This window comes from Trypanosoma brucei (assembly GCF_000002445.2).
Source record: "Trypanosoma brucei brucei TREU927 chromosome 11 chr11_scaffold01 genomic scaffold, whole genome shotgun sequence".
Taxonomy (NCBI): Eukaryota; Euglenozoa; class Kinetoplastea; order Trypanosomatida; family Trypanosomatidae; genus Trypanosoma; species Trypanosoma brucei.
In genome coordinates this window covers 722,259-742,300 of record NT_165288.1, presented here as the reverse complement: position 1 = coordinate 742,300, position 20,042 = coordinate 722,259, and the positions used below count along the sequence as shown (strand labels likewise).

Genomic DNA, 20,042 nt, shown 5'->3' with positions numbered 1-20,042 from the left:
GTGGGAGGAGAGTGACAACAGGGAGGGGGAAAGAGGAACAAATGTTGGCGGTGCGTGTGACGTGTGAAGTGGCACGTTGCGCACTGTGTTTGATTCATTCCTCAGTTTTAACGTTGTTTGTGCGCATTCGTTTTAACTGTGTACCTGTAGCTTCTGCTGCTGTTGGTGACTGATCCAACACCCCAAGGAATAATATCTAAGATACCACCTTCTGCAGCTTGTTTTACAACCTGGTTCATAAAATTGTGAAGCAGCGCAAATAGTAGAAGCGTAAGGAACCCAAGAGGGTATCATTAACGTGTGCCTTCATTACGGGCAGTGGACACAGGGATAGGCGTTCACTTCATTACCCTGCCGGCGTGCACACAAGGGGTAGACGGGAACGCGGCGGCCGTGGAAAGAGGTACAATAAATTTATTAACACTGTCGCATCAGCGTTTGTCAATAGGGTGCACGTCTGTGCATTTGAGTCGTATCGGAAAGCAAGCACGCAAGTTTCGGATATACAACTATAAGGAGAAAAAATATATAGAGGGAGATAGACGCCTTATATCTGAACCATACAACTGAGAAGAAAAGGGGGGGAAATGTCAACATCCTTTTCCTCCAAAAAAGGAAGCATCACGTCAGAGTCTCTTGCAGAGAGGGAAACAACTATCTCTCTGGTACCACCCAAAGTGTTGGAGGAGCTGCGAGTACTGAAACTTCTACGACAGGAGTTGCGCAACACTCACGAAAACCCTGATGCCTCATCGGAAGCAGCTGTGTCATATACTGATCCTTTGGATCGCACACTGGACGCCAAGTCACTCAATGTGCTGAAGTTACCCACCTTCCCATTTATTGTCTGTGAGAGTGCCCCATCTATGTACCAAACTCCTATACCATATGACGTAGAGAAGGCAGTGGCAGTGCTACAGGACGAGGTGTACGCCCTGGAAAGTAAGTTTCGGGACATTGAAGATGAGCAAGGATTCATTGCTCCGTTTTGTGAAGAGTCCTCCCTAACTTCAAGAGAGGATGGGGCAGATTCTTTAGCCATTTCGGAGGATCGCTGGAGAAAGGATGAAAAATTGAGGTTGTTCATGGAGGTTGCTGGGAGTGATACGTGTTTCGCTGATGTTTCGTGGGACATATCGGTGATGCGGTGGTACACTCGCTGGATAACCTCACACTCTCTGAGTTGTCTGCGAGAAGTGCGTGATCAATTAGAGTATGTACTGTCAGAGTTTGGTGTGCCAGGCGAAAGAGAAATACGGAAGGCTGTGGCACGCATGACCTTTGCAGAGGCGGTTTACACATTGGAGCAAGATCGTGATGATGTGATCGAGTTCGAGAGGCGCCGCATGGCTTCCGCGGCCCGAACATACCGGAAACGGCTTACAATTTCTGCTGTCACAGCGTGCTCAAATTCATTTCTAACTTTGGAGGAGAGGTATTTGTATCAGGAGTTCTACGATCAATCCGAACACGCACTACAGTTGTTACATCACGCCATGCACATGTGCAGCACTTTACAGTCTTGTGGATCCACAGAGCAGCAAGCCGGGGATATCGACTCGGCGCGCAACGTCTCACCTTCAAAGGCGGTTTCTTGTGCACCAAGCTGTTCTGATACACGGGACGTGTGGTGTCTCACCGAAGCCGCGATGAAAACTTTGAAGCAGGAGCAGAACCTCATCACAAGGCTTCTGGGAAGTATACATAGTCGCCAGGAGGGAAGTTGTCTTAAGGTTGAATTGGAGAAGAAGCGGAGAAGGAGTCGCATAGCGGCGTTGGTTGTATACAAGTGTGTGGTCGATGATATGGAGATGTTGAGTAGGCATGTAAAAGTGGCGACAGACCTCCTCCGTGATTACGACGGTTGGGTAAATTACCGCAGTGGTATCAGCAGTCATGATATAATACTTCAGATGAACGTTAACCAGAGAGGTAATGGGGAAACCATTTCAAGGCAGTCTGGTTGTAGCTCTCCTCCAGTGATGAATCCTGACATCATTGGCTGCCGCCTGGAATTCTCTCACTCTGGTCAATTTCAACCGGGTCGGCTGCCCCGGCATGTGGAGGAGGTCTGCCGCTCCTTCATAAAACTTATAAAGTTAGTTTGTGACGGTACAGATCAGGAAGGTGGTTACTCAATTGACTCAACCACGTATCGACGATGGTCTTACCTAGCGTTGCGATATACGTGCATACAGATTGTACGGGGTCGCTGGCCAAGTACTGTCATACTTGAAAGCCATATCGATATTGCCAGAGTTCTTCCTCTGTTCCTCCTGGAACATGGTTCTGATGACGCCGATGTGCATATGCATGTGAAGGAGTTGAGCTCCGTTCTTCAATGCTTTCTGAGTCTCGTGAAAGATGGAAAAGCAATGGGATTGGGAAAGCGGGAGTCCACGTCTCCAGAAAATGGTAGTGTCAGAGATGGCTATCCCACTACCTCCACGATGCGGTTCGTGGACATTCCAGTACCAATCGGCACGGTTAGTGAAATCAACGCGGCTGATGAGGCCAGTTTGTTGACGGATTGTGACAGCAACGTTTGGAAATGGTTTTATGAAGCGATGTTGTTCCAGATTGATCCGACGGGCGATGCTCACGGTGGGTATCTCCTCTCGAGCGATTTCACTGCTGACACAAGTAAAGGATTTCATTATGTCAGACTTGGTGCGGTGACGTTGCCCCACAAGTCGCCCAGGGAACTCTTGCACGGTGCACAAGAATCTCTGAAACTTCATATTAATCTGCATTATGTTGTTCACCCCAATAACACGGCACCGGCACGGTCTCTAGCCCAGATATTGGAAGAAGGTGCTTCACCTTCTTCCGTACCTGCATTCGATATGTTGCGTTACGGTTACGCGAGACGGACACTGCATATTATGACCGCCTTGGAGAAACAGGGAATGCTGAAGGACTACGCGTGCGCAATACCAGAAGTGAAATTGGTTCCTCTGGCGGATATAGTATTCTTTTCACGGTATATGGTTGAGGAAAGCTCGCCAGATGAGGTGAGGTCATGTCCTTCGTCAAGCAGAAGTGGACGCGGAAGCGATGTGCTTCCGAGGGAGGCGCAAAAAATGATAACGGCTGCTGGACTCTTACCCCCAGCAGCCGTGCAGTTGATGCGGCACAACACCGTTAACCCTAGTGGCTTCCCACTACCGCCAAGTAATGAGCATCCTTCCATGTGGTCCCTTAACCTTCTAATCGGGAATATGTTGATGCACGTAGCGACGTGTGCGAGACCCATGTTGAGCGAGATGTATGAAATTGGGGAAAGGGCGTGTAATAAAGGTTTGCGGCAAGCCGTTGAACGAAACGACTTAACTTACACTGACAATGTAGTCAAAAAGCATCATAATAAAGAGGTGTATGACGGCTCTGTTGTTAGTGGTCGTGGTTGTGCGGAGGAACAGGAAACCCCCAAGGACAAAGACAATTTCGAAGTTGCCGGCCCTATTCTTCGAAGCACTGACGAGTACATGCTGAGTACCGCTTTTGAAAGGACGGTACGGAAGGCTAACATCGTGATGCAAAAGCAGAATCAGTCTCACCTCATAATAACCCCAAGGTCTTCTATAAGAAGGAGCGGCCCATGGAGTGCGTCCAGATCTAGTCGCTCAGTAATGGAAGATAAGGATCTGCAGTCTCCCTCTGCTCTGGGGTTGGGGTCCCTAGCAACGACCCTACGTGGTCGATTCTCCCTAGCATCTCCAAAAGTCCTCTTTAGTCAGCGTAGTGGTAACCTTTCCCCGGGAACACGAACAGTCGTTAGTGAGCGAACCACTAAGCGTAGAGCTCAGCGGGCTGTTCCACGATTAAGCTGAAGTTGCAGCTTGTTGCGCATAAAAAATGAATATATATATATATATATATTAGAATTATACACGTATATATTATTCGTTTGCTCGTTTTTTTTCCTTTATTTGCGTGTACGTTTCGAAAGAGTGTTTTTTTTTGTTATTTCCCTTCCTCCGTACTATTCTAAGAAGCTCGGTTGCGCAAAGCAACAACGGTGCCTCCAATCTGGTGCTGAGTTCACTCACGGTCATAACCCTCCCTCCAACCAGAAAAAAATTGTCACGCCGGGGGAGGGTATACTTGACTCGGTTTAGGGGCTATAACATTTTCTTTTGTGTTGAAATTTACTATAAATGGCTGTATGTTTCACTTTTGTCGATGTGAATGTATATGTATGTGTCAGTGGACGACTGTTCGTGAAGGTTCTTATGTTTGTATTTCTTAATTATTTTGAAACATGGAGTTCCATTTTTGCTGCCGCTTCGCCTATTTGCGCTTGTGGGAGAGCGCTCCAAACATTGTTACTTGTAAACGAATGTCTTGAGGAGACAACTTGTGAGCACCTTTTTCTTCTGTTTGCTCCCTCTTCTTCATTGTTACTTTGCGAATCATTGGAAAGCTGTAGCACCTTCAGGAAGTGGCATACGCTACTGGTTCGGGTGGAGCCTTTTGTGCACTTTACTTTTCAATTTTTATTTGTTCGTTGCTAAAAGAGTACCGCGTTCTTGTGTTTGTATCAGCGTATAAATGTTCAGGTGAAAACGAAATCGTGGAGTGCGGAGGGGTGAACCGCGTGTGCAAGGAAATATTGGTGTTTCAACGGGGCTGTTTATGTTAACCTTGAACGTTTTTTTTTTTTTGCTTCGTGTCGTTCCTTACCTTACACCGCATCACTGCTTTTGTAATTTCTTCTTTTGTCTACTCGTAGGCGAATAATATAAGGAAGCTTCAAGGGAAAGAAGGAAACTTTGGGGTATCTGTGTACACTCCTGAATACTGGAACATTGCTGTTGCAACTCGTTCCCTTTTTTTTTTTGAATCGTATCGCAGATGACGTCGTTCAAGGACAATATTTCATCCGAGAGGTTGTTAAGGGGAGCACAACTCGCTTCGTGGGTCGTTGTGGGTGGGTATGGTGTTGCGCTCGCTTACCATTTCGGGTTCCTCCGATCCATTTTTCCGAAAAGTATAGCGGCTTCGTTAGAGTGTGCGGTTGAGAAAGTTAAATCATGGACCGAGCCAGTGGGTGACAGCGTACGTTACGCCGTTGTGCGCCGCCACTTGACGCAGGTGTATTCCATTGCTTCTGTGGGTATGCTCGCCGGGGCACTCGGTGCAGCGTTGTTTTTCTCCTTTCCAAAGGTCCCCATTGCCATTCCTGTATCTCTTACAGTGGCACCTGCGGCTCTGCTTCTTTTGCTACCGAGAGAAGTGATGTTCCCCGCTTGTCGGGTTGCGTGTTTTCTAACCTCAAGTTTTGCCGTTGGATGCTCCTTCGCACCAATTGGTTGGGTGGCGTGGGATTCACTTTCCATTTTGATGATGCTGACGGCAAGCACCATGTCGGGACTCTGTATCCCACTTTTCCTCACTCGGGGAATGGCCAGTTATGTCTTAAGCTCTCAGCTGCTCTCCTGTGCTGCCACTATCATCGCACTAACAACGACACCACCGCTACTGACCTCCACGGGCCTAAACAATGGTGGTGCGACTGAAGTTGTGAGGGTGCTCCAGCGGACCGACGTCAACGTCCTGCTTGTGATGCAGCTTATGATGAACTGGGGGATCAATCTGTTGCATACGCTCCCCACCATTGCGCGTTTTGTCAAGTGGCGCGGGTCGGAGGACGAGTTATTACTGACCGTGGATCCGGTAAAGGAGGCATTGTGCATCTGCAGTGGAGGGGCATATGTATTCTGGCGTTGTTCGCAGTGGGCTTGCCGAAGGCTTGTTGAAGGTACTTTAGGTGCCGGAGTGGGGGGCGAGGCGGAGAGAAGGGGGCATCATGCGACCACATTGTATGATCATTTGAAATCAACAATGCGGTCGCGTCGAGTCGTTGATGCTGGAGCAACAGTCATGTTAGTGCTGTGCTACGTGCGGGCAGTGTCTACATTACAGAAAGGTGAGACAGTGAAGGCTTTGGAGACGCTACGTGTGTGTTGTGCCCGGGTTTCTCCTATTAGCCTCGTCTTAACGCGTGTATGATGGTGATGGGTCGTGAAAAAGAAGACTAAATAAGAGGGACAACAGAGTGCTTTGTACTTTTGCATACATACGCAAGGAAAGTTTGAGATTTACATGAAAGTGAACTCTAAAAATTCTCTGGTATAATGGCTAAAAGCAGTGAAGCTGTTTAGCCGTGCAAATGTGTTTGGGAGAAGAGGAGCAGAGTTATTATCGCCGCGTGCAGATGGATATTTGTCTTCGTATCGAAAAAAAAGTACAACCTCGGGTTGTACTTTTTATTTAAGAAGAGAAAGAGAAGGAATACTAGTTCGCTCCCCCCTTCTCATGAGTTAATGTGCGAATATTGGCATTGCTTTCGTTGATATGACTGCTTGTTTACCATCTGTTCTTTTTTTGCTTGCTTGTTTGGGTGTATGTTTCCTACAAACTGAGGCTAAAATTGCGTAACAGCGCCTAGGAATACCGCGAAGACAAAGACCATTGCAATTTGGATAGGGGGTGAGGAAGAAGTCCGCAACGGAAGAGTGTGGGGGGAAAACAGTCAAGGAACGTGTTCGCCATCAGCGTTAGAAAACATCTAGAGGTCTTCATCTGCCCTCCGAACTCTGTGACGCAACCGACACCGACAGCTGCCTCAAACACGGCGGCGGAAACAAGTTTACACTCACTCTGTTAAAGGTAAAAAGGGAAAGAAGAGATCACAAGCAGGTTAGAAGAAGGGCAACAGTAGTGAAGGAAAGGAGTAACCAAACGAAGCAACTTTACAGAGTAAGCACGAGGAGAAATGGTGGCGACAGGAACCTGCAACGCATCAACTGTTGTCGGTGTCCCGCCATGTGCGGCAGCATCTCTTTTTTCTGATGTTATGTTTATGAAGGAATTTGGTGTCTCGGGACTTATGACATGTTGCTTACAGGAGAATGCCTGCAAGCCAACGGACATTGGAGCCGTGCGCCGCATAACACTCAACATTCCAATGTACGTGGACAAAGTGCTTCGCGAAAAACTCATAGAGGTAACTAATGGAGCTCATCAAATGATTTCTCGCATGGAGTATTTGCCATGTGCATGTGATGATAGGCGGCGCTCACCTTTCGGCTTCGATGGAACACGTGTACTAAAAAGCGCCGTTACGACATTCACTGTTACCAGAGTGACAACTAACCCTAACAAGTGTTTCGTAGATGTTTCCACTAACTTCACAGTAGACGTGGCTCTCCCACCTGAGGGAACGGCGAGTACGAAGGATGAAGTTTTATTCAATGATATCAAGCACTTTTGGCAGCAGTATGTAGAACGAACTGTTCTGGCGGCTTCCGAGTATCTTCTTTCGATAGCCCTTCCGCGCATAAAGCGGTCTGTCGAGGCAATGTATGACTCCGCGTATCATGACCTAGAAGAGGCTGTGTGCCGTCTGTCTGTGAACAGGGGCAAAGTACTTGAGCGTCCCGAAATTTTGAGGATCATGGAAAAGGCCCTTGATGCCTGGTCACACACCAGACGTGAACTCAAGCACCAGGAAATGTTGAACCATCGACTTGAGGATGACTTTCAAGGTGCGAGATTGGTGGCCGCTGCTGCAGCTTCTGCGGCTGCTGCGGCAGCTGCGGCGGCATCGGAGAGCCAACAGAAGGAGCAGGAGTATGTTGGGGTATCAGCGGTTGGAAAAGCAGCAGATCTTCCGCAACCGCGTGTCTCCGTGACGAGTGCTGGCAGGCGCCCCACTACTAATATAGATGGTGGTAAAACAATTTCAGGTGAGAGTGCCGCTGCTGAAACTAAAGCAGTGGATGAAGGCTCAGATATAATTGAGCACAATCCATTCTTCTCTCCCACTGGTGGGCGAACTCTCAGTGTTCATCAAGTGGACGAAGAGGAAAAGGTGCTGAATAAGGAAGCATTAGAACTCGCAGCGCGTGAAGCGAGGTTGCAGGATATCAGCGCCCTAATCGAGAGCTTCGTGACGGATAAAGGCCTTGTCGACGAAGTGACCGCACATGCGTTGTTTACTAAACTGGATGTGATGAGGAGAGGCTACGTCACTGAGCAAGAAGTTGTCAAGGTTCTCCGACAATTGGATCCACTAGGGGTATACGAGGACAGAAATGGGGCAATGAAGATGTTAGCCGCGTACCGAGAAGCTTTAAGTGTTGGAGTGTACAACAAGCAAGGTAGTGAAAAGGTCGATTCTCCTCATAGTAAAGGATTGCAGAGTGGTGATGACATGGAGCAAGTCAGTTTAATGTGCCAACCATCCACCTTTTGTTCTGTCAAGGGTGGTTCAGGGTTCCTACCGGTGTCTGATGAACTGAAATCAGTGGAAGGGAACCGAGCCACCCTTAGCGCAGTGTTGCGACGTTATTGTAACTTGAAAGAGGCAATGCAAGATGACGCGGTTAGGGCACGAGCGTCGGAGATGTTACACAAATACGCGTTTAAGGTTCGTGGAAGGCTCCACTACGATGAGTTCTGCCTCATGATGCTACACGTTTTGAAGGATTACTAATAAATCGAAGCACAACGCCTTCTGACCCTTAAGATCCCTTACCCCTCCTTTTTGAGACTTTTTGTACCGATGTGATATCGCACTCAGCTACTACCTTGCCGCGTTGGTTGCATTAGTCAGTTCACTCCGTGCTGACTTTTGTTGACTTTGTCTGCCTTTTTTGTCGTCGTCCATTTGTCTTTGCGTGTGTGTGTGCGTGTGTGTGTATGTGTATGTGTGTGTTTGAGTCCTCACCATCGGCGTACAGCAAATATAGTTTTGGATGGGACGGCAATCACTCGGCATAAGTTGTGGTGAGAGAAGTGGAATTAATGCAAAAAGCAAAGGGGCGGTGCTTGTTATGTATTGAAGCAGTTTGTATTATTAGTCAAGAATGATATGATGGAGACAGGAGGAAAAAAAAAAAAAGAAAATAGTAATTTAGAAATGTATATCTGAAGGTAAAGGTATGCTCACGCGACCTCTAATAGCGATATTGCCATACCACCAAATGTTTACCTCACCTTACCTCTCCTTCATAAACCATCTCGCTACGGTGACTTCGCTTTTTCATTTTTTTTTCTGCCTTCTTCCTTCACCGGTGCCCATGTTTCGTGCTTTCTCTTTCCTCGGCATGCCAATATGGTGCCATAATGTTCCTCTGCCTTTTTCTTTCTTCTCTGCACCTCCCACCTCTCTAGGACCCTATAGATGGCGGTATCGCGGAAAGTGCATTGCTTCCTGTATGAATGAAAGGCGCACTCAACTTTGTTGGTAATGCAGAAAAGCAGTTGTGTGGTTGCATAAACTGACCATGGTTGATGCACTCTTTCTGCACTTTTCTATCTTCCACTCACTGTATCTTTGCGTTCACCACGTCTATTTATTTTTTGCTCTTCTTTTTTATACCCCCCTCCCTCCACACACACACACACACACACACACAAACACTCAATATAAGGTTCACAACCAACAACCAAAGGGGGTGTGCAGGTGGGGATAATTTACTGCTCCGACTTCCCGTGTATTCCCATCACTTGCCTCTCCTGCTGTGGGATGACAGATGAAAAAAAAGAGGAATGGATTCGCCGCCCGTACACACGCAGTATACCGGTGAAATTACGCTCGCTGGCGCAGTTGGAAGAGTCCACAGTAGACGCCACAACACAGTGGTACGAATTATTGGAGCAACTGGTTACTGAAACTGATGTGAAGGGAATTCTTCAGCAGACGACAAAGCGCAAGGCTGCCCGTAAGTTAGAGGAACTGGCGAGTCAATTAAGGGCAGTTATGCAGGAGATGACGGCGCAATCAGGACGTGTAGTCCGCGAAGGGGTGGATACGCAATCATTTGAACAATTTTGTGCCTGGGCTGGTAGCACTCCCTCTCTTCAGACAACTGAGGCATCGAATGGCTGTACCCAAATGGATAAACTTTGTGCACGCGTTTGCATGCTGTGCTTGTGCGTAGCTGTGATTCTTAATGATTTGGAATTGCTTATCTGCGGTATGTCTTTTGCTGAATCGCATAAGCTCTTGGAAACGTATAGCCGAGAGTGTGAACAGCGGAGTGTCCGCCAGAGTAACAGTATTCCTGACAGTGGCATGGAGAAGGGTAAAAATAGTGAGGATGTTGTTCTGTGCTCCACAGTTGCACACACATTGATTTGTGGTAATGACCACAATACCTTCGTGCCCTTGGCTGACGGTGATGTGTTGTTAGCGTGTACATTATTATATTATCTCTATACACAAGATGGGCCCTCCGCCAGCAAGTCAGTAATGATTTTGGAGAGGGTTTTGCACTGCGCAGAAGAGGTGGGATATACATCAGATGTGCTGGACGAGACGGGAGGGTACAGGATAGATTTTTTTTACACGATATCGCGCATGGCCAATTGGGTGGAAACTGACAATTGTCCTCGCCTGTATCAGCGTATCGCACACGGATTTCATGGGGGGAGCGAGGTCCTTGTTCCATTCCCACCGTTCGTTTTTTTGTTTACTCAGGTGATGCTCCACATGGTCGTGCGCCGAAGACTTGTGGAAATGCAACTTCAAAATGTGTGGCGCCCCGTAGTTACTATGGATGCGGCGCCCGTTGGCTGTGACGGCACTGCGGCAGAAACTTGCTCCCATGTGCACCCAACCGTCTCCTCTACATCTCTGTGTAGCGCACATGGCAGTAAGTTCTTCGCGGTTTGTTTGATGCTTCAACGTGACTGTTTGTCACAGTACAGGTCGTGGCCATTACCTATGGAGTTGCAAAAAAGTTTTTTTTGTTGAGATGGAGGGAAGAGGAAAAGGAGGAAAGGGAAGTGCGAATGCGGTGGTGCATCCACTGATGGCGGCTTGGATTTGTGTTGTATACTCATAAAAAGAACCGCAGAGGGGACGAGCGAGAGGCAGTAACTGTATGGCGGGGTTCCCGGGAGGGAAGGGAAATAAATTCCTCCGTGTTCAAATTTCAGGAAATACCATAAATTGCAATGCGTTCTTCGCACGCCTTATTTATTTCATTGGTAGCTACCTTTCCTTTGGCCTCTCCCGAAGGCAAACTTCGTTTTCAACCACATTTCTCTTTTCTCACATTTTCACGCTGCGTTACTTTTGTAGCCAGCAAACAATAGAGGGTGACAAATGTCCGTGGAGCAATGCTCCTCACTTACCCCTTCCCTAAAGGCAAAATTGCAAAACGCCGGTTTCCTGTGGCTTAGAGATTTATGTCGGTGTGCTCAAGGCGGTGTTGAAACAACATTCAACGTAGGAAAGTTTTTGGATGACTCTCACCTCAATGCTGCGGCGAAGCGCCTACAGCAGAATTGTTCACAACTCACACACACAGAGGCGATTGAGACGGCTCGAGTCGTTTTACCTTCCGCTGTTTGCAGGACTCCTGCTATTCGTACGTTACGAGAATTGCTCGATGCTGAGGCAACCAAGGGCATAGAAAATGTAACAACACTTTGCCGGAGTCTTGATATTCTTTTGGGTGGTGGATTGCAAGTGGGAACCCTTACGGAGATTTGTGGACCCCCGGGAGTTGGTAAAACACAACTGTCAATGCAGCTGGCGGTGAATTGCGTTTTGCCGAAGGAACTTGGTGGGTTACAGGGCGGGTGTTTGTTTATTGACACGGAGGGGAGCTTTTTACCTGAACGGTTTCGGGAGATTGCATCAGCTGCCGTGGGGCATGTGAGGGAAATCGTACTACAACGTGAGAAAGAAGGACTCGGAGCAGGTAATGTTGGGGTGACAAACGAGGAAAACGGTGTGAGGCAGGCATCTTTCCTCAATGGTGCGATGAATGAGGTGACAGCAGAGCAGACGTGCACCACGTCCTCAGTAGAATCTCGCAAGAGGGGAAGGGTTGAGGCTGCGGTCCCACCCCCGCTTGGTGCAATAGTTGGCTCTTTCACAGTAGATTATATTCTTCAGCGAACACAGTACGTTCGCGTGTTGGATGTAGTGTCTCTTATGGCACTGCTGAACGGACTTCCCGCGTACATTGCCTCCCACCCAGGGATCCGAATGGTGATCATCGACTCTATCGCATTTCCCTTTCGCTCTTTATTGCAGTTGAACGTCAACTCCAACAGTGGTGGCGTTACTGAAAGTCACGGGGCGGTGGGCAAGAGCGTGGCCGGCGTTGATGACTCAACCGGCATGAACAGTGGCATTCCGACGTCTAGACAACTTGGCTGGCAGCGCGCAAGGTTGCTATTCAGATGTGGACAGCTACTGCAGGATCATGCACGAGAGTTGAACCTCTGTATTGTAGTGAGTAATCAAATGGCAACACGTATGGGGGATATTCGTGGTGTGGATGGCGGTTTCCGGACTCTTGTGCCAGCTCTAGGCGATTCATGGGCGTACGCCCTCTCCACACGTCTTCTTCTTACTCATCAGCACGATGTGCTGCATCACAATGAAATAGAAAAGCGAGGAGAGAAGTGCCATGACAACATGGTGTTCGTGATGCCGTCAGGACAGGATAGTACCACCAGCTGCAACGATTCTGATGGCGGAAGTGGTAGCAAGCGGCTTCATGCAGCTCAGCACCGTGTGGCACGGCTCGTAAAAAGCCCCGCACAGCCGCAGGGACAGTGTTGTTTTTCCATAAGTCATAGAGGTGTGCGCGATGTTTTCCGACCCACTCTTTGATTGCCCTCGGGCAACTTTTCACTATTGGCAGCTGTCAAATGGAAAGTCAATGCAAGACGTATAACAGTTGAAACTTGCGCAACGGAATCGCTTTTTTCGTGCGCGATGTGTACGATTTCTACTGACCATGTATCCCATCCATGTGGATACATTTTTTTGTGAGTGTTAATGACGGTGCACTTCTTGCTTTTTGGGGACGTGTTGCACCCGCTTGAGTGCTGTCTCTCTCCTGCCTTCACTTGCTTTGAACCGTGTTAATATATCACTTATTCATCTCTCCTCTTCCATCATCTGCTATCTTTGGTGCCTTGGAATCCTTTACCTTTTAACTTGTGTAGCGCTACTTATGTCACTGGCTGATATTTTTGCATTTGCCCACGCAACAGGGCATGTCTTTTCCACTAGTGAACGGGTTGCACTCGCAACATCACTTCCACTACTCACAGTGAAGTGCAAGCGGCGCAACATGATTCTGTGGGGGAAAGTTTACGGGTTTAAAAGCGATTATATTATCCTTCAGGCGTTTGATGACGACCTTGTCGCACAGCCCGTCATTTACTACTCCACGGACGGTGGCTACTCCTTTGTGTACCTCGGCACCACAGACTCGCTATTCCCTAAGAGTATGGACATGACACAAACAGCAAAGCATAAGCAAGCCCTCATGTACAAGCTGCGAGGCCCCTTCATGGGTGATCCATCATATGAATATCGTGTGGTCGATGAGTTAACGGGAAGCACGGCGAGTTACAAGGAGTCACTACGGCTCGTGCTATTTGTTGAGGCACACGATTACCACTGCCGCGTAGCCCCGCGTGGTGCTTACTACCGAGAACAGCGAAATACCGAACTCCCATCAGAGATTAAACGAAACATTGCCTTTGCAGGGCTCAAGCGCACTTTTGAGGAGGCACTTTCGTTGCGCAATTACTACCACCTGCGGTCGGAGGATCCCTACCTTCAGTTACTCGCGCGGAATCAGGGAACGCAAACGCACGAGAAGTCTGGACTAGAGCGGTTAGGGGAAGACCAGGACATTGATGCCATCTTCTTTCCAATCAGTGATGATCTACCTGGTGGTGTGTGGAGATTGCGGTACGACCCCGTTCGCAATGTCGTCTTGGGGATGAGCGCAAAATTCATTGGGTCTGTCTTCTATCACGTACCGGAAACGAACAAACACGGTACGGTCTACATGGGGGACGGGAATATAAACCATGACATTGCCTTTGAACTGTAGAATCTACTGGTGTGATTGTATATGTGTTTATGAGCTTGTTTATATGTATCCGGACACAAGGGGAGGGGAGGTCCCTTATGTTGCAGCCGTAGGTGGTGTATTGGGATTGTGAAAGTTGTGGATGCAAGTGGAAAGAGAAGAAGAATACAAGGAAATTAGATAGGAGAGGGTTGCGGTAATTGAATAGAGGGTGAAGAGTATTCCCAATTTACAAAAAGTATATATATATATATATAGAATGGAAGTGAGACGTATTATTCGTCTGGGTCAGTACTCGCCGAACTCTACGGATTCCTTTTTGGTGTAAAACAATCGCCTAGAAGAGACGGGAACAACATTGATGGGTGTAGCACCGGAGGGAGTTGAATGGTTCAGTGGTGCTTTTTGTGTGCTTTCTTTTTGTTTGTTTTACAGTTGTGACTCGTTTGTTATATTGACTACGGCAGGCATTTCGTGACCTCTCTTCTCCGCGCTCCAACATTTTATGTACAGATTGCGGTCCCGGCGTTTGGGTAACCGTACGGGGGTTAAAACCGGTGATGCATCCAACACTAACCTCTCGATAGCTTCATTTTCAAGAGGAGCACTACCTGTCCTCTATCACCCCCTTTCCTCCTCACCGTTGAAGGTGTGCCCCTCGCCACAACCGTACGTGTGCCGTGCGCTGCGTACCTCATTTGAAACATTCCCCAAATGTTGATCTCTGTATTTTCTTGAGCATGCCCAGAAGGCATAGTTTGCCCAACGAGTTGTGTAGCTGATCACAAGCCCTTCCATTTCCCCCTTTTTTGTTTTTTTTCTTTCTTCTACTTCCTCCGTATCGACCTGTAACGTTGGAATGCGCGGGCGTGTGTCTATGCGTGTTAATTCGCACCAGCACCTTTGTTACAGCAATACTGGCACACTGTTGAGTCCCATATAGTACAGATCTGCGCATTTAAGGGTTTAGGGAGGGCGCCAATAACTCCTGAAAAAATAAAAATTGTGGCTCCTGCCGCGGCAGCCGGTGCACTGTTCACTTAGGGAAACCTGTCGGCAAGCTTACCGAGTGCCACTCTAGGATCTGTTACCGTTAATTGAGAAAAACATAACCAGCTAAACATCGAGAGTTGGATAATAACTGCGAGGCCAGTATTAGGCAGGTGTCATCCTAAGTGGTGGACCGCAGCGTGGATACGGTGGTGGGATAGGAAAAAGGGGGTTTAATCTGTGAAAGGTTTCTGTACCTTCCGTTTCGGGGGAAAGTGGGTCGAAAAACAGCAACGTCAAGGTTATGCGGCGGTGTTCCTTTGCCTCAACGTGCCGCTACCGCAGTGCAGACGATGTGCCACTTGGTTTAGGCTCTGCTTACGTGTGGACGTGCCGTAACATAACCAGCCGTGGGCAGTTTAACCCTATTCACAATTTCTCGTATGCTATGGAGCGCGGAGTGCGTGCGCGAGATGTGAAAGCGTTTGAGAAACTTATTACAAACCCCGGGCCGTTGCGAGTTGCATATACACCAGACTACCTAGACTGGCTCCACAGATGTTACAAGGCAAAGGGGACGTATATGGATGCCCGCGCCGTAGCAGAGAAAAAATTTAACGGCAATATCGTCAGTAGCGAACTGTCGGCTGCAGTTAACAGGCGGGAGGGGAAAAGAGGAGACACCCGCGGTGATACGGTCGATAATGACCATCATAACCTCCCTGGTGCGCCACCACCGGGTATGTTTCTTCGTCCAGCGCACTCTTTCAGACGTCTGGCTGGTGAACTGAAGCGTCGCAGAGCCCAATCAATCCTGGACGAAGTGGCGAGGGCGCAGGGTATGCTTGACCTGTTCGAGCGCCAACCACATTTCCCAGCCATCCACATTGATAGGTGTAGCCGCTTCCATCTGGTGGAACTATTTAAGGAAATGGTGTTGGAGCGTTCACTCGACAGCAACATGATATGGGAGAAGGCTCTACTATACCGTGCCATACTCTCGGAGCGAAAGCCGTCATATCCAACATCCTTTCACTACATCTTCACCGCAGTTGAAGACACCGTTTTCGCCCCAACCATTTCGACACCGATGGAAATGGCAGGCTCTGGGGGAGAGGGGCACGATCGTTCCAGCCACCCATTGGCAGCGAAGTGCCCAACTCTGGAGGCGTATTACTATTATGTGTACCTGGTGAAGAAGTACTACATTGATAACGCAGTGGAAGCACATGTGGTACTTCGGTGTCATCGCGAGCCGAATGCAGCTGATTTGTTGTTTTCCAATCCACCGCCGAAGGACGATACGGAGATAATGAAAGCGGTTGAACTATTAAGGAATGCCGATATACAACGCGGTGTGGCGGCTGCAGCTGCTGTCTCTGACCCCACATTACCTCCTGGAGGTGAAGGTAGCGTTATTGGTAATAGTGATAACAAGAAAAACAGCGAGAAAACCTCCGAAGGTAGTAGGGGGAGGCCCGCGCGACCTCCTGTTCTACCTGGCGCCTACCCGCCTATTGATATGTTATGGCGCTGTGAGGAGAACTTACCACTCCTCAAAGTTCTTCTTTTTGGTGAATTTAATTTGATAGTGTCCGAGAACCCATTTGTAAAGTTTCCGAGCGCGCATGGGTTTTTGACGAGGCCATATTCAACTGACTCGTCGCGCACGCTTGCCGATGGTATGAGTCTAGCCAATGTCATGGCCGAAAAGCGAGGTCATTTGCTTCCGTCGCTTCCACGTAATACGGCCACCTCAATCGACGCCCGAGCTCAAGATATACGAAGGTTGCAGCAAAAACACCATCGGGATGATATTGTCAGTTTCCAGAAACTGCTACGGAGTACCCACGCTGAAGATAGTCCCTCCGCCTTTAGCAGCTACTCCGATTGGAGTTACTTCAACCCACGCGCCGTACGGGCGGAGGAGCGTGACCGTCTCACGCGGAAAGCTGTCGAGGCACTAAAGTTGTATGATTCAGCAACAAATGATATCTATCGTCATAGTTTCGAGGATGTTCAAGCCTGTCACACACAGCGAGTGACCGAGCGCGACCGCACGATGCCGCCATACTTGCCAACGTTGCCACATTTTGTAGCAATTATTAAGAAAGATCCACACATTTCTTTTTTATTACATATTGGGTTACCGGATCGTAATTCTTCAGAGGAAGGGAGTGCAAAGCACAAGGAATTGGAGAAACGTATTTACTACCTGGCTCGGGCACTATATCATACAGCACTGGAGTACCACAATGAAACAGTGCGACGTGTTAATAGGCAAAAGGTTAATGTGGCTGCCTCGCTGCTTGATAACTTTGTGGAGCAGGAATGGACCACTATTCTGAGGGACAAACACGATGTCACGGACGTCACAAAAACACTCAATGACACCCAGAACGACAAAAAGCAGCTGGCGCGTCGCCTGGGTCGTTACATGCTTTTCGCTAACCGGTCCTTGGATGATACGGGTTTCCCCACTGATGCACGTGCAGACGACTATACGCGGTGGATGGCGCCCCCTTCTGTAGGGAAGGTAAGTTTGTGAGTGTGAAAAAGTCCTTCTCTTCTGGTGCTACCGTTGTATGGGAACTCCGACGGAGGAACGCGTTACAACAAATTCATGTGTTTTGTATTTTCCTTTTCGCTTACGTACTGTCTTTTTGTTATCACCACCTTTTTTTTTGTTTGTGTGTGTGTGTGTGTGTGTCCTCACAGGTGGCGGGGAGTATTTAGCTTTAAACTCAGTTTGTTTTTTTGGTGAAAATATAGATGCGTGCACAACAAAAAATATATACACTAATTTGTGTATGCCTGCGCTCTCCCTTACAAAACTATAATGTCTTCGCGACGTCATTCTGTTTCCTTTCTCTTTGGTTTTGTAGAAATCAGTGTTGTTTTTCAAAGTTTTCCCGCTTTCATACGAATACTTCATTTACTGGAAAGGTGGACTGTTGTTTGCAGACTTGAGGATTGTCCTGCAAACTTGCCCAGCCACCGTAACAGGGTACCGTACAAAGGTTTGGACAAAGGAAAGGAAAAAGTTTGTATTGCAACCCCGAGAAAGTTTCAGGAGGCGCAAGGGGGAGATTAAAAGTGTTTGTGCGAAGACGATACTGTTCATCTTTTTTTTTTTTTGACATCCCTTTTCCTCGTTATCGTCAATCATTTTGGCTCCGTGTGTTATAGATAATGAGTGACAGGGACGTGTGCATTCAGCGCCTCACTGGAGCAAACCAGGATCACATTCTCACGGCACTGGAGCACGGAAGTGAAGCGGAAAGGGCGTCATTAACGGCGCAAATCACCAATGAACTAGCGGGCGTGGATTTCAGGCACTTTAACGACGTCCTGCGCGAGAGCTTAGAAATTTCGAAGAACTGCTCGACGGCTTCATTGGCTGAACCACCCGCAAAGGATTCCTTCTTCGATATTTCCTCCGTAGACCGCCGTCGTGGGCAAGCCAAACGTATAAAGAATTTGGAGGCAGTTGGGTATAAGGCTATTCAGAAGGGCCAAATAGCGTTCCTCATCCTTGCAGGAGGTAGTGGTACCCGACTCGGGTTCGATAAACCGAAAGGATTCTTCACATGTGATGGCCTCCAACAGCGTAAGTCACTCTTCATGATGCACTGCGAGAAGATACGTAGGCGCCAGGAGATTGCTGAATCCATATCTGGGTCGGGGAGGAAAGCGCGGGTGCAGCTTCTTGTGATGACATCAGGACAAAATGACGCCGAAACGCAGCGGTTCTTCGAGGAGAATTCCTACTTTGGACTTGAGAGGGAGCAGGTGCATTTCTTTGCCCAATCATCTGTGCCGTGCTATGACGAGAATACGGGAAGAATTATCATGGAGAATCGCGGTCGTATTTGCGCCGCCCCGGGTGGAAATGGCGCTGTTTTTGCTGCACTCGCCGCACCCCGAGCCACAAAAGACAAGGACGGGACTCTGCAAGTGAAAGAGTCATTGTTGCAACACTTGCGTAAGCTTGGGATAGCATATGTGCAGATTGGAAACATCGACAACCTTCTAGCAAACGTTGCTGATCCAGTGTTCATTGGTTATGCCATTGAAGAAGAGGCGCACGTTGTCGTCAAGACGTGCCCAAAACGGGGCCCAGATGAGCGCGTTGGCGTTTTTGTTCGCGCAAGCGGTAAATGGGGTGTGGTGGAGTATACTGAAATTGGTGATCGGGCGAAGGAAATCGATGATGCTACTGGTGAGTTGAAGTTTAACTGCGCCAATATATCTTCAAACCTCTGCAGTCTTCACTTTATGTCACTGGCAGCCGAACGCATGAAGTCATTCACGCAGTATCACGCTGCGCGTAAAAAGATACCGACGATCAAAGGCCCAGTCATGGGTATCAAACTGGAGGCATTCCTCTTTGACCTTTTCCGCTTCGTTGATGAATGCGACCATCCACCAAAGGATAGTGGGGCTTTTCGTATCATGCAAGTGGATCGCGATGATGAGTTTGGCCCCGTTAAGAATGCTGATGGAGCGGCATCAGACACACCGGCAGATGCAGTGCGACTTTTGCTCTCCCAACACACGCGGTGGTTAATCACGGCTCTCGAGACTGCTGCGATGTCAGATGAGCAAGAGAGCATTAGGGGAGGTGTCGATGTAACCGAGGCAAAGGAAGCTGTCGCAGTGATGCGAAGCTGTTCCATCAAAGCAGAGATATCACCACTCGTTTCTGTTGGTGGGGAGGGGCTCCGCCAGCATCTCCCACGCGTCATCCATCAGCTGCTTCGTAACCCTCCGCCAGTCATATTCATTCGCAGGGACGATGAGGTGGTCTCCGAATCATCGAACATGTAAGTGGACGTTGCAGCGCCCGGTTTATCGGAAGCTCATGAAGAAAGGAACTCGAATCCGCGCAAATGGCAATTGCCTCACAACATGAACTCCAGTGACACGATGTCAGGGTGCGCAAACAAAGGGGAAGGTATACATTTGAGGCCAAAACTTTAAGTGTGCTGATGCATATTGAGAGAGGGGGGGGTGACACACTTGTATTTGGAACGGAAGATGGTTCCTTAAATGAAGTACCCCCGCAAGTCCAAAGGGTCTGATTTTTTTTTATCTTTTAATTTGTCCATTCCGCTCCCAGTGTTTTTGGGGCGTAGCAAATGGGTTGAGATGATGTGTGTTGTCATTTTTTTTTCTCCGCTAGTT

General features: G+C 48.3%; 8 protein-coding genes across 8 annotated transcripts, besides 5 other annotated features; all 8 read left to right on the top strand.

The window, feature by feature from the left end:
- Positions 1–587: 587 nt before the first annotated feature.
- Positions 588–3,833, top strand: Tb11.02.0190 (hypothetical protein, conserved; the record flags this gene model as incomplete). Its single annotated transcript, XM_823249.1, has 1 exon — positions 588–3,833. One exon carries the CDS (start codon positions 588–590, stop codon positions 3,831–3,833), a length of 3,246 nt encoding a protein of 1,081 aa, XP_828342.1.
- Positions 3,834–3,862: 29 nt separating this feature from the next.
- Positions 3,863–3,882: a microsatellite.
- A 975-nt stretch (positions 3,883–4,857) lies between these two features.
- Positions 4,858–6,015, top strand: Tb11.02.0180 (hypothetical protein, conserved; the record flags this gene model as incomplete). The annotated part of the gene is made up of 1 exon (XM_823248.1): positions 4,858–6,015. The coding sequence occupies one exon, from the start codon at positions 4,858–4,860 to the stop codon at positions 6,013–6,015; it is 1,158 nt and encodes a 385-aa protein (XP_828341.1).
- Positions 6,016–6,781: 766 nt separating this feature from the next.
- Positions 6,782–8,503, top strand: Tb11.02.0170 (hypothetical protein, conserved; the record flags this gene model as incomplete). The annotated part of the gene is made up of 1 exon (XM_823247.1): positions 6,782–8,503. The coding sequence occupies one exon, from the start codon at positions 6,782–6,784 to the stop codon at positions 8,501–8,503; it is 1,722 nt and encodes a 573-aa protein (XP_828340.1).
- Positions 7,568–7,611: a microsatellite.
- Positions 8,504–8,684: 181 nt separating the features above from the next.
- Positions 8,685–8,725: a microsatellite.
- A 677-nt stretch (positions 8,726–9,402) lies between these two features.
- Positions 9,403–9,433: a microsatellite.
- Positions 9,434–9,538: 105 nt separating this feature from the next.
- Positions 9,539–10,768, top strand: Tb11.02.0160 (hypothetical protein, conserved; the record flags this gene model as incomplete). The annotated part of the gene is made up of 1 exon (XM_823246.1): positions 9,539–10,768. The coding sequence occupies one exon, from the start codon at positions 9,539–9,541 to the stop codon at positions 10,766–10,768; it is 1,230 nt and encodes a 409-aa protein (XP_828339.1).
- Positions 10,769–11,122: 354 nt separating this feature from the next.
- On the top strand, positions 11,123–12,646 carry Tb11.02.0150 (recombinase Rad51, putative; the record flags this gene model as incomplete). Its single annotated transcript, XM_823245.1, has 1 exon — positions 11,123–12,646. The coding sequence occupies one exon, from the start codon at positions 11,123–11,125 to the stop codon at positions 12,644–12,646; it is 1,524 nt and encodes a 507-aa protein (XP_828338.1).
- Positions 12,647–12,992: 346 nt separating this feature from the next.
- On the top strand, positions 12,993–13,886 carry Tb11.02.0140 (hypothetical protein, conserved; the record flags this gene model as incomplete). The annotated part of the gene is made up of 1 exon (XM_823244.1): positions 12,993–13,886. One exon carries the CDS (start codon positions 12,993–12,995, stop codon positions 13,884–13,886), a length of 894 nt encoding a protein of 297 aa, XP_828337.1.
- A 1,273-nt stretch (positions 13,887–15,159) lies between these two features.
- Tb11.02.0130 (hypothetical protein, conserved) lies at positions 15,160–17,403 on the top strand (the record flags this gene model as incomplete). The annotated part of the gene is made up of 1 exon (XM_823243.1): positions 15,160–17,403. One exon carries the CDS (start codon positions 15,160–15,162, stop codon positions 17,401–17,403), a length of 2,244 nt encoding a protein of 747 aa, XP_828336.1.
- Positions 17,404–17,540: 137 nt separating this feature from the next.
- Positions 17,541–17,565: a microsatellite.
- Positions 17,566–18,047: 482 nt separating this feature from the next.
- Tb11.02.0120 (UDP-N-acetylglucosamine pyrophosphorylase, putative) lies at positions 18,048–19,685 on the top strand (the record flags this gene model as incomplete). The annotated part of the gene is made up of 1 exon (XM_823242.1): positions 18,048–19,685. One exon carries the CDS (start codon positions 18,048–18,050, stop codon positions 19,683–19,685), a length of 1,638 nt encoding a protein of 545 aa, XP_828335.1.
- Positions 19,686–20,042: the final 357 nt, after the last annotated feature.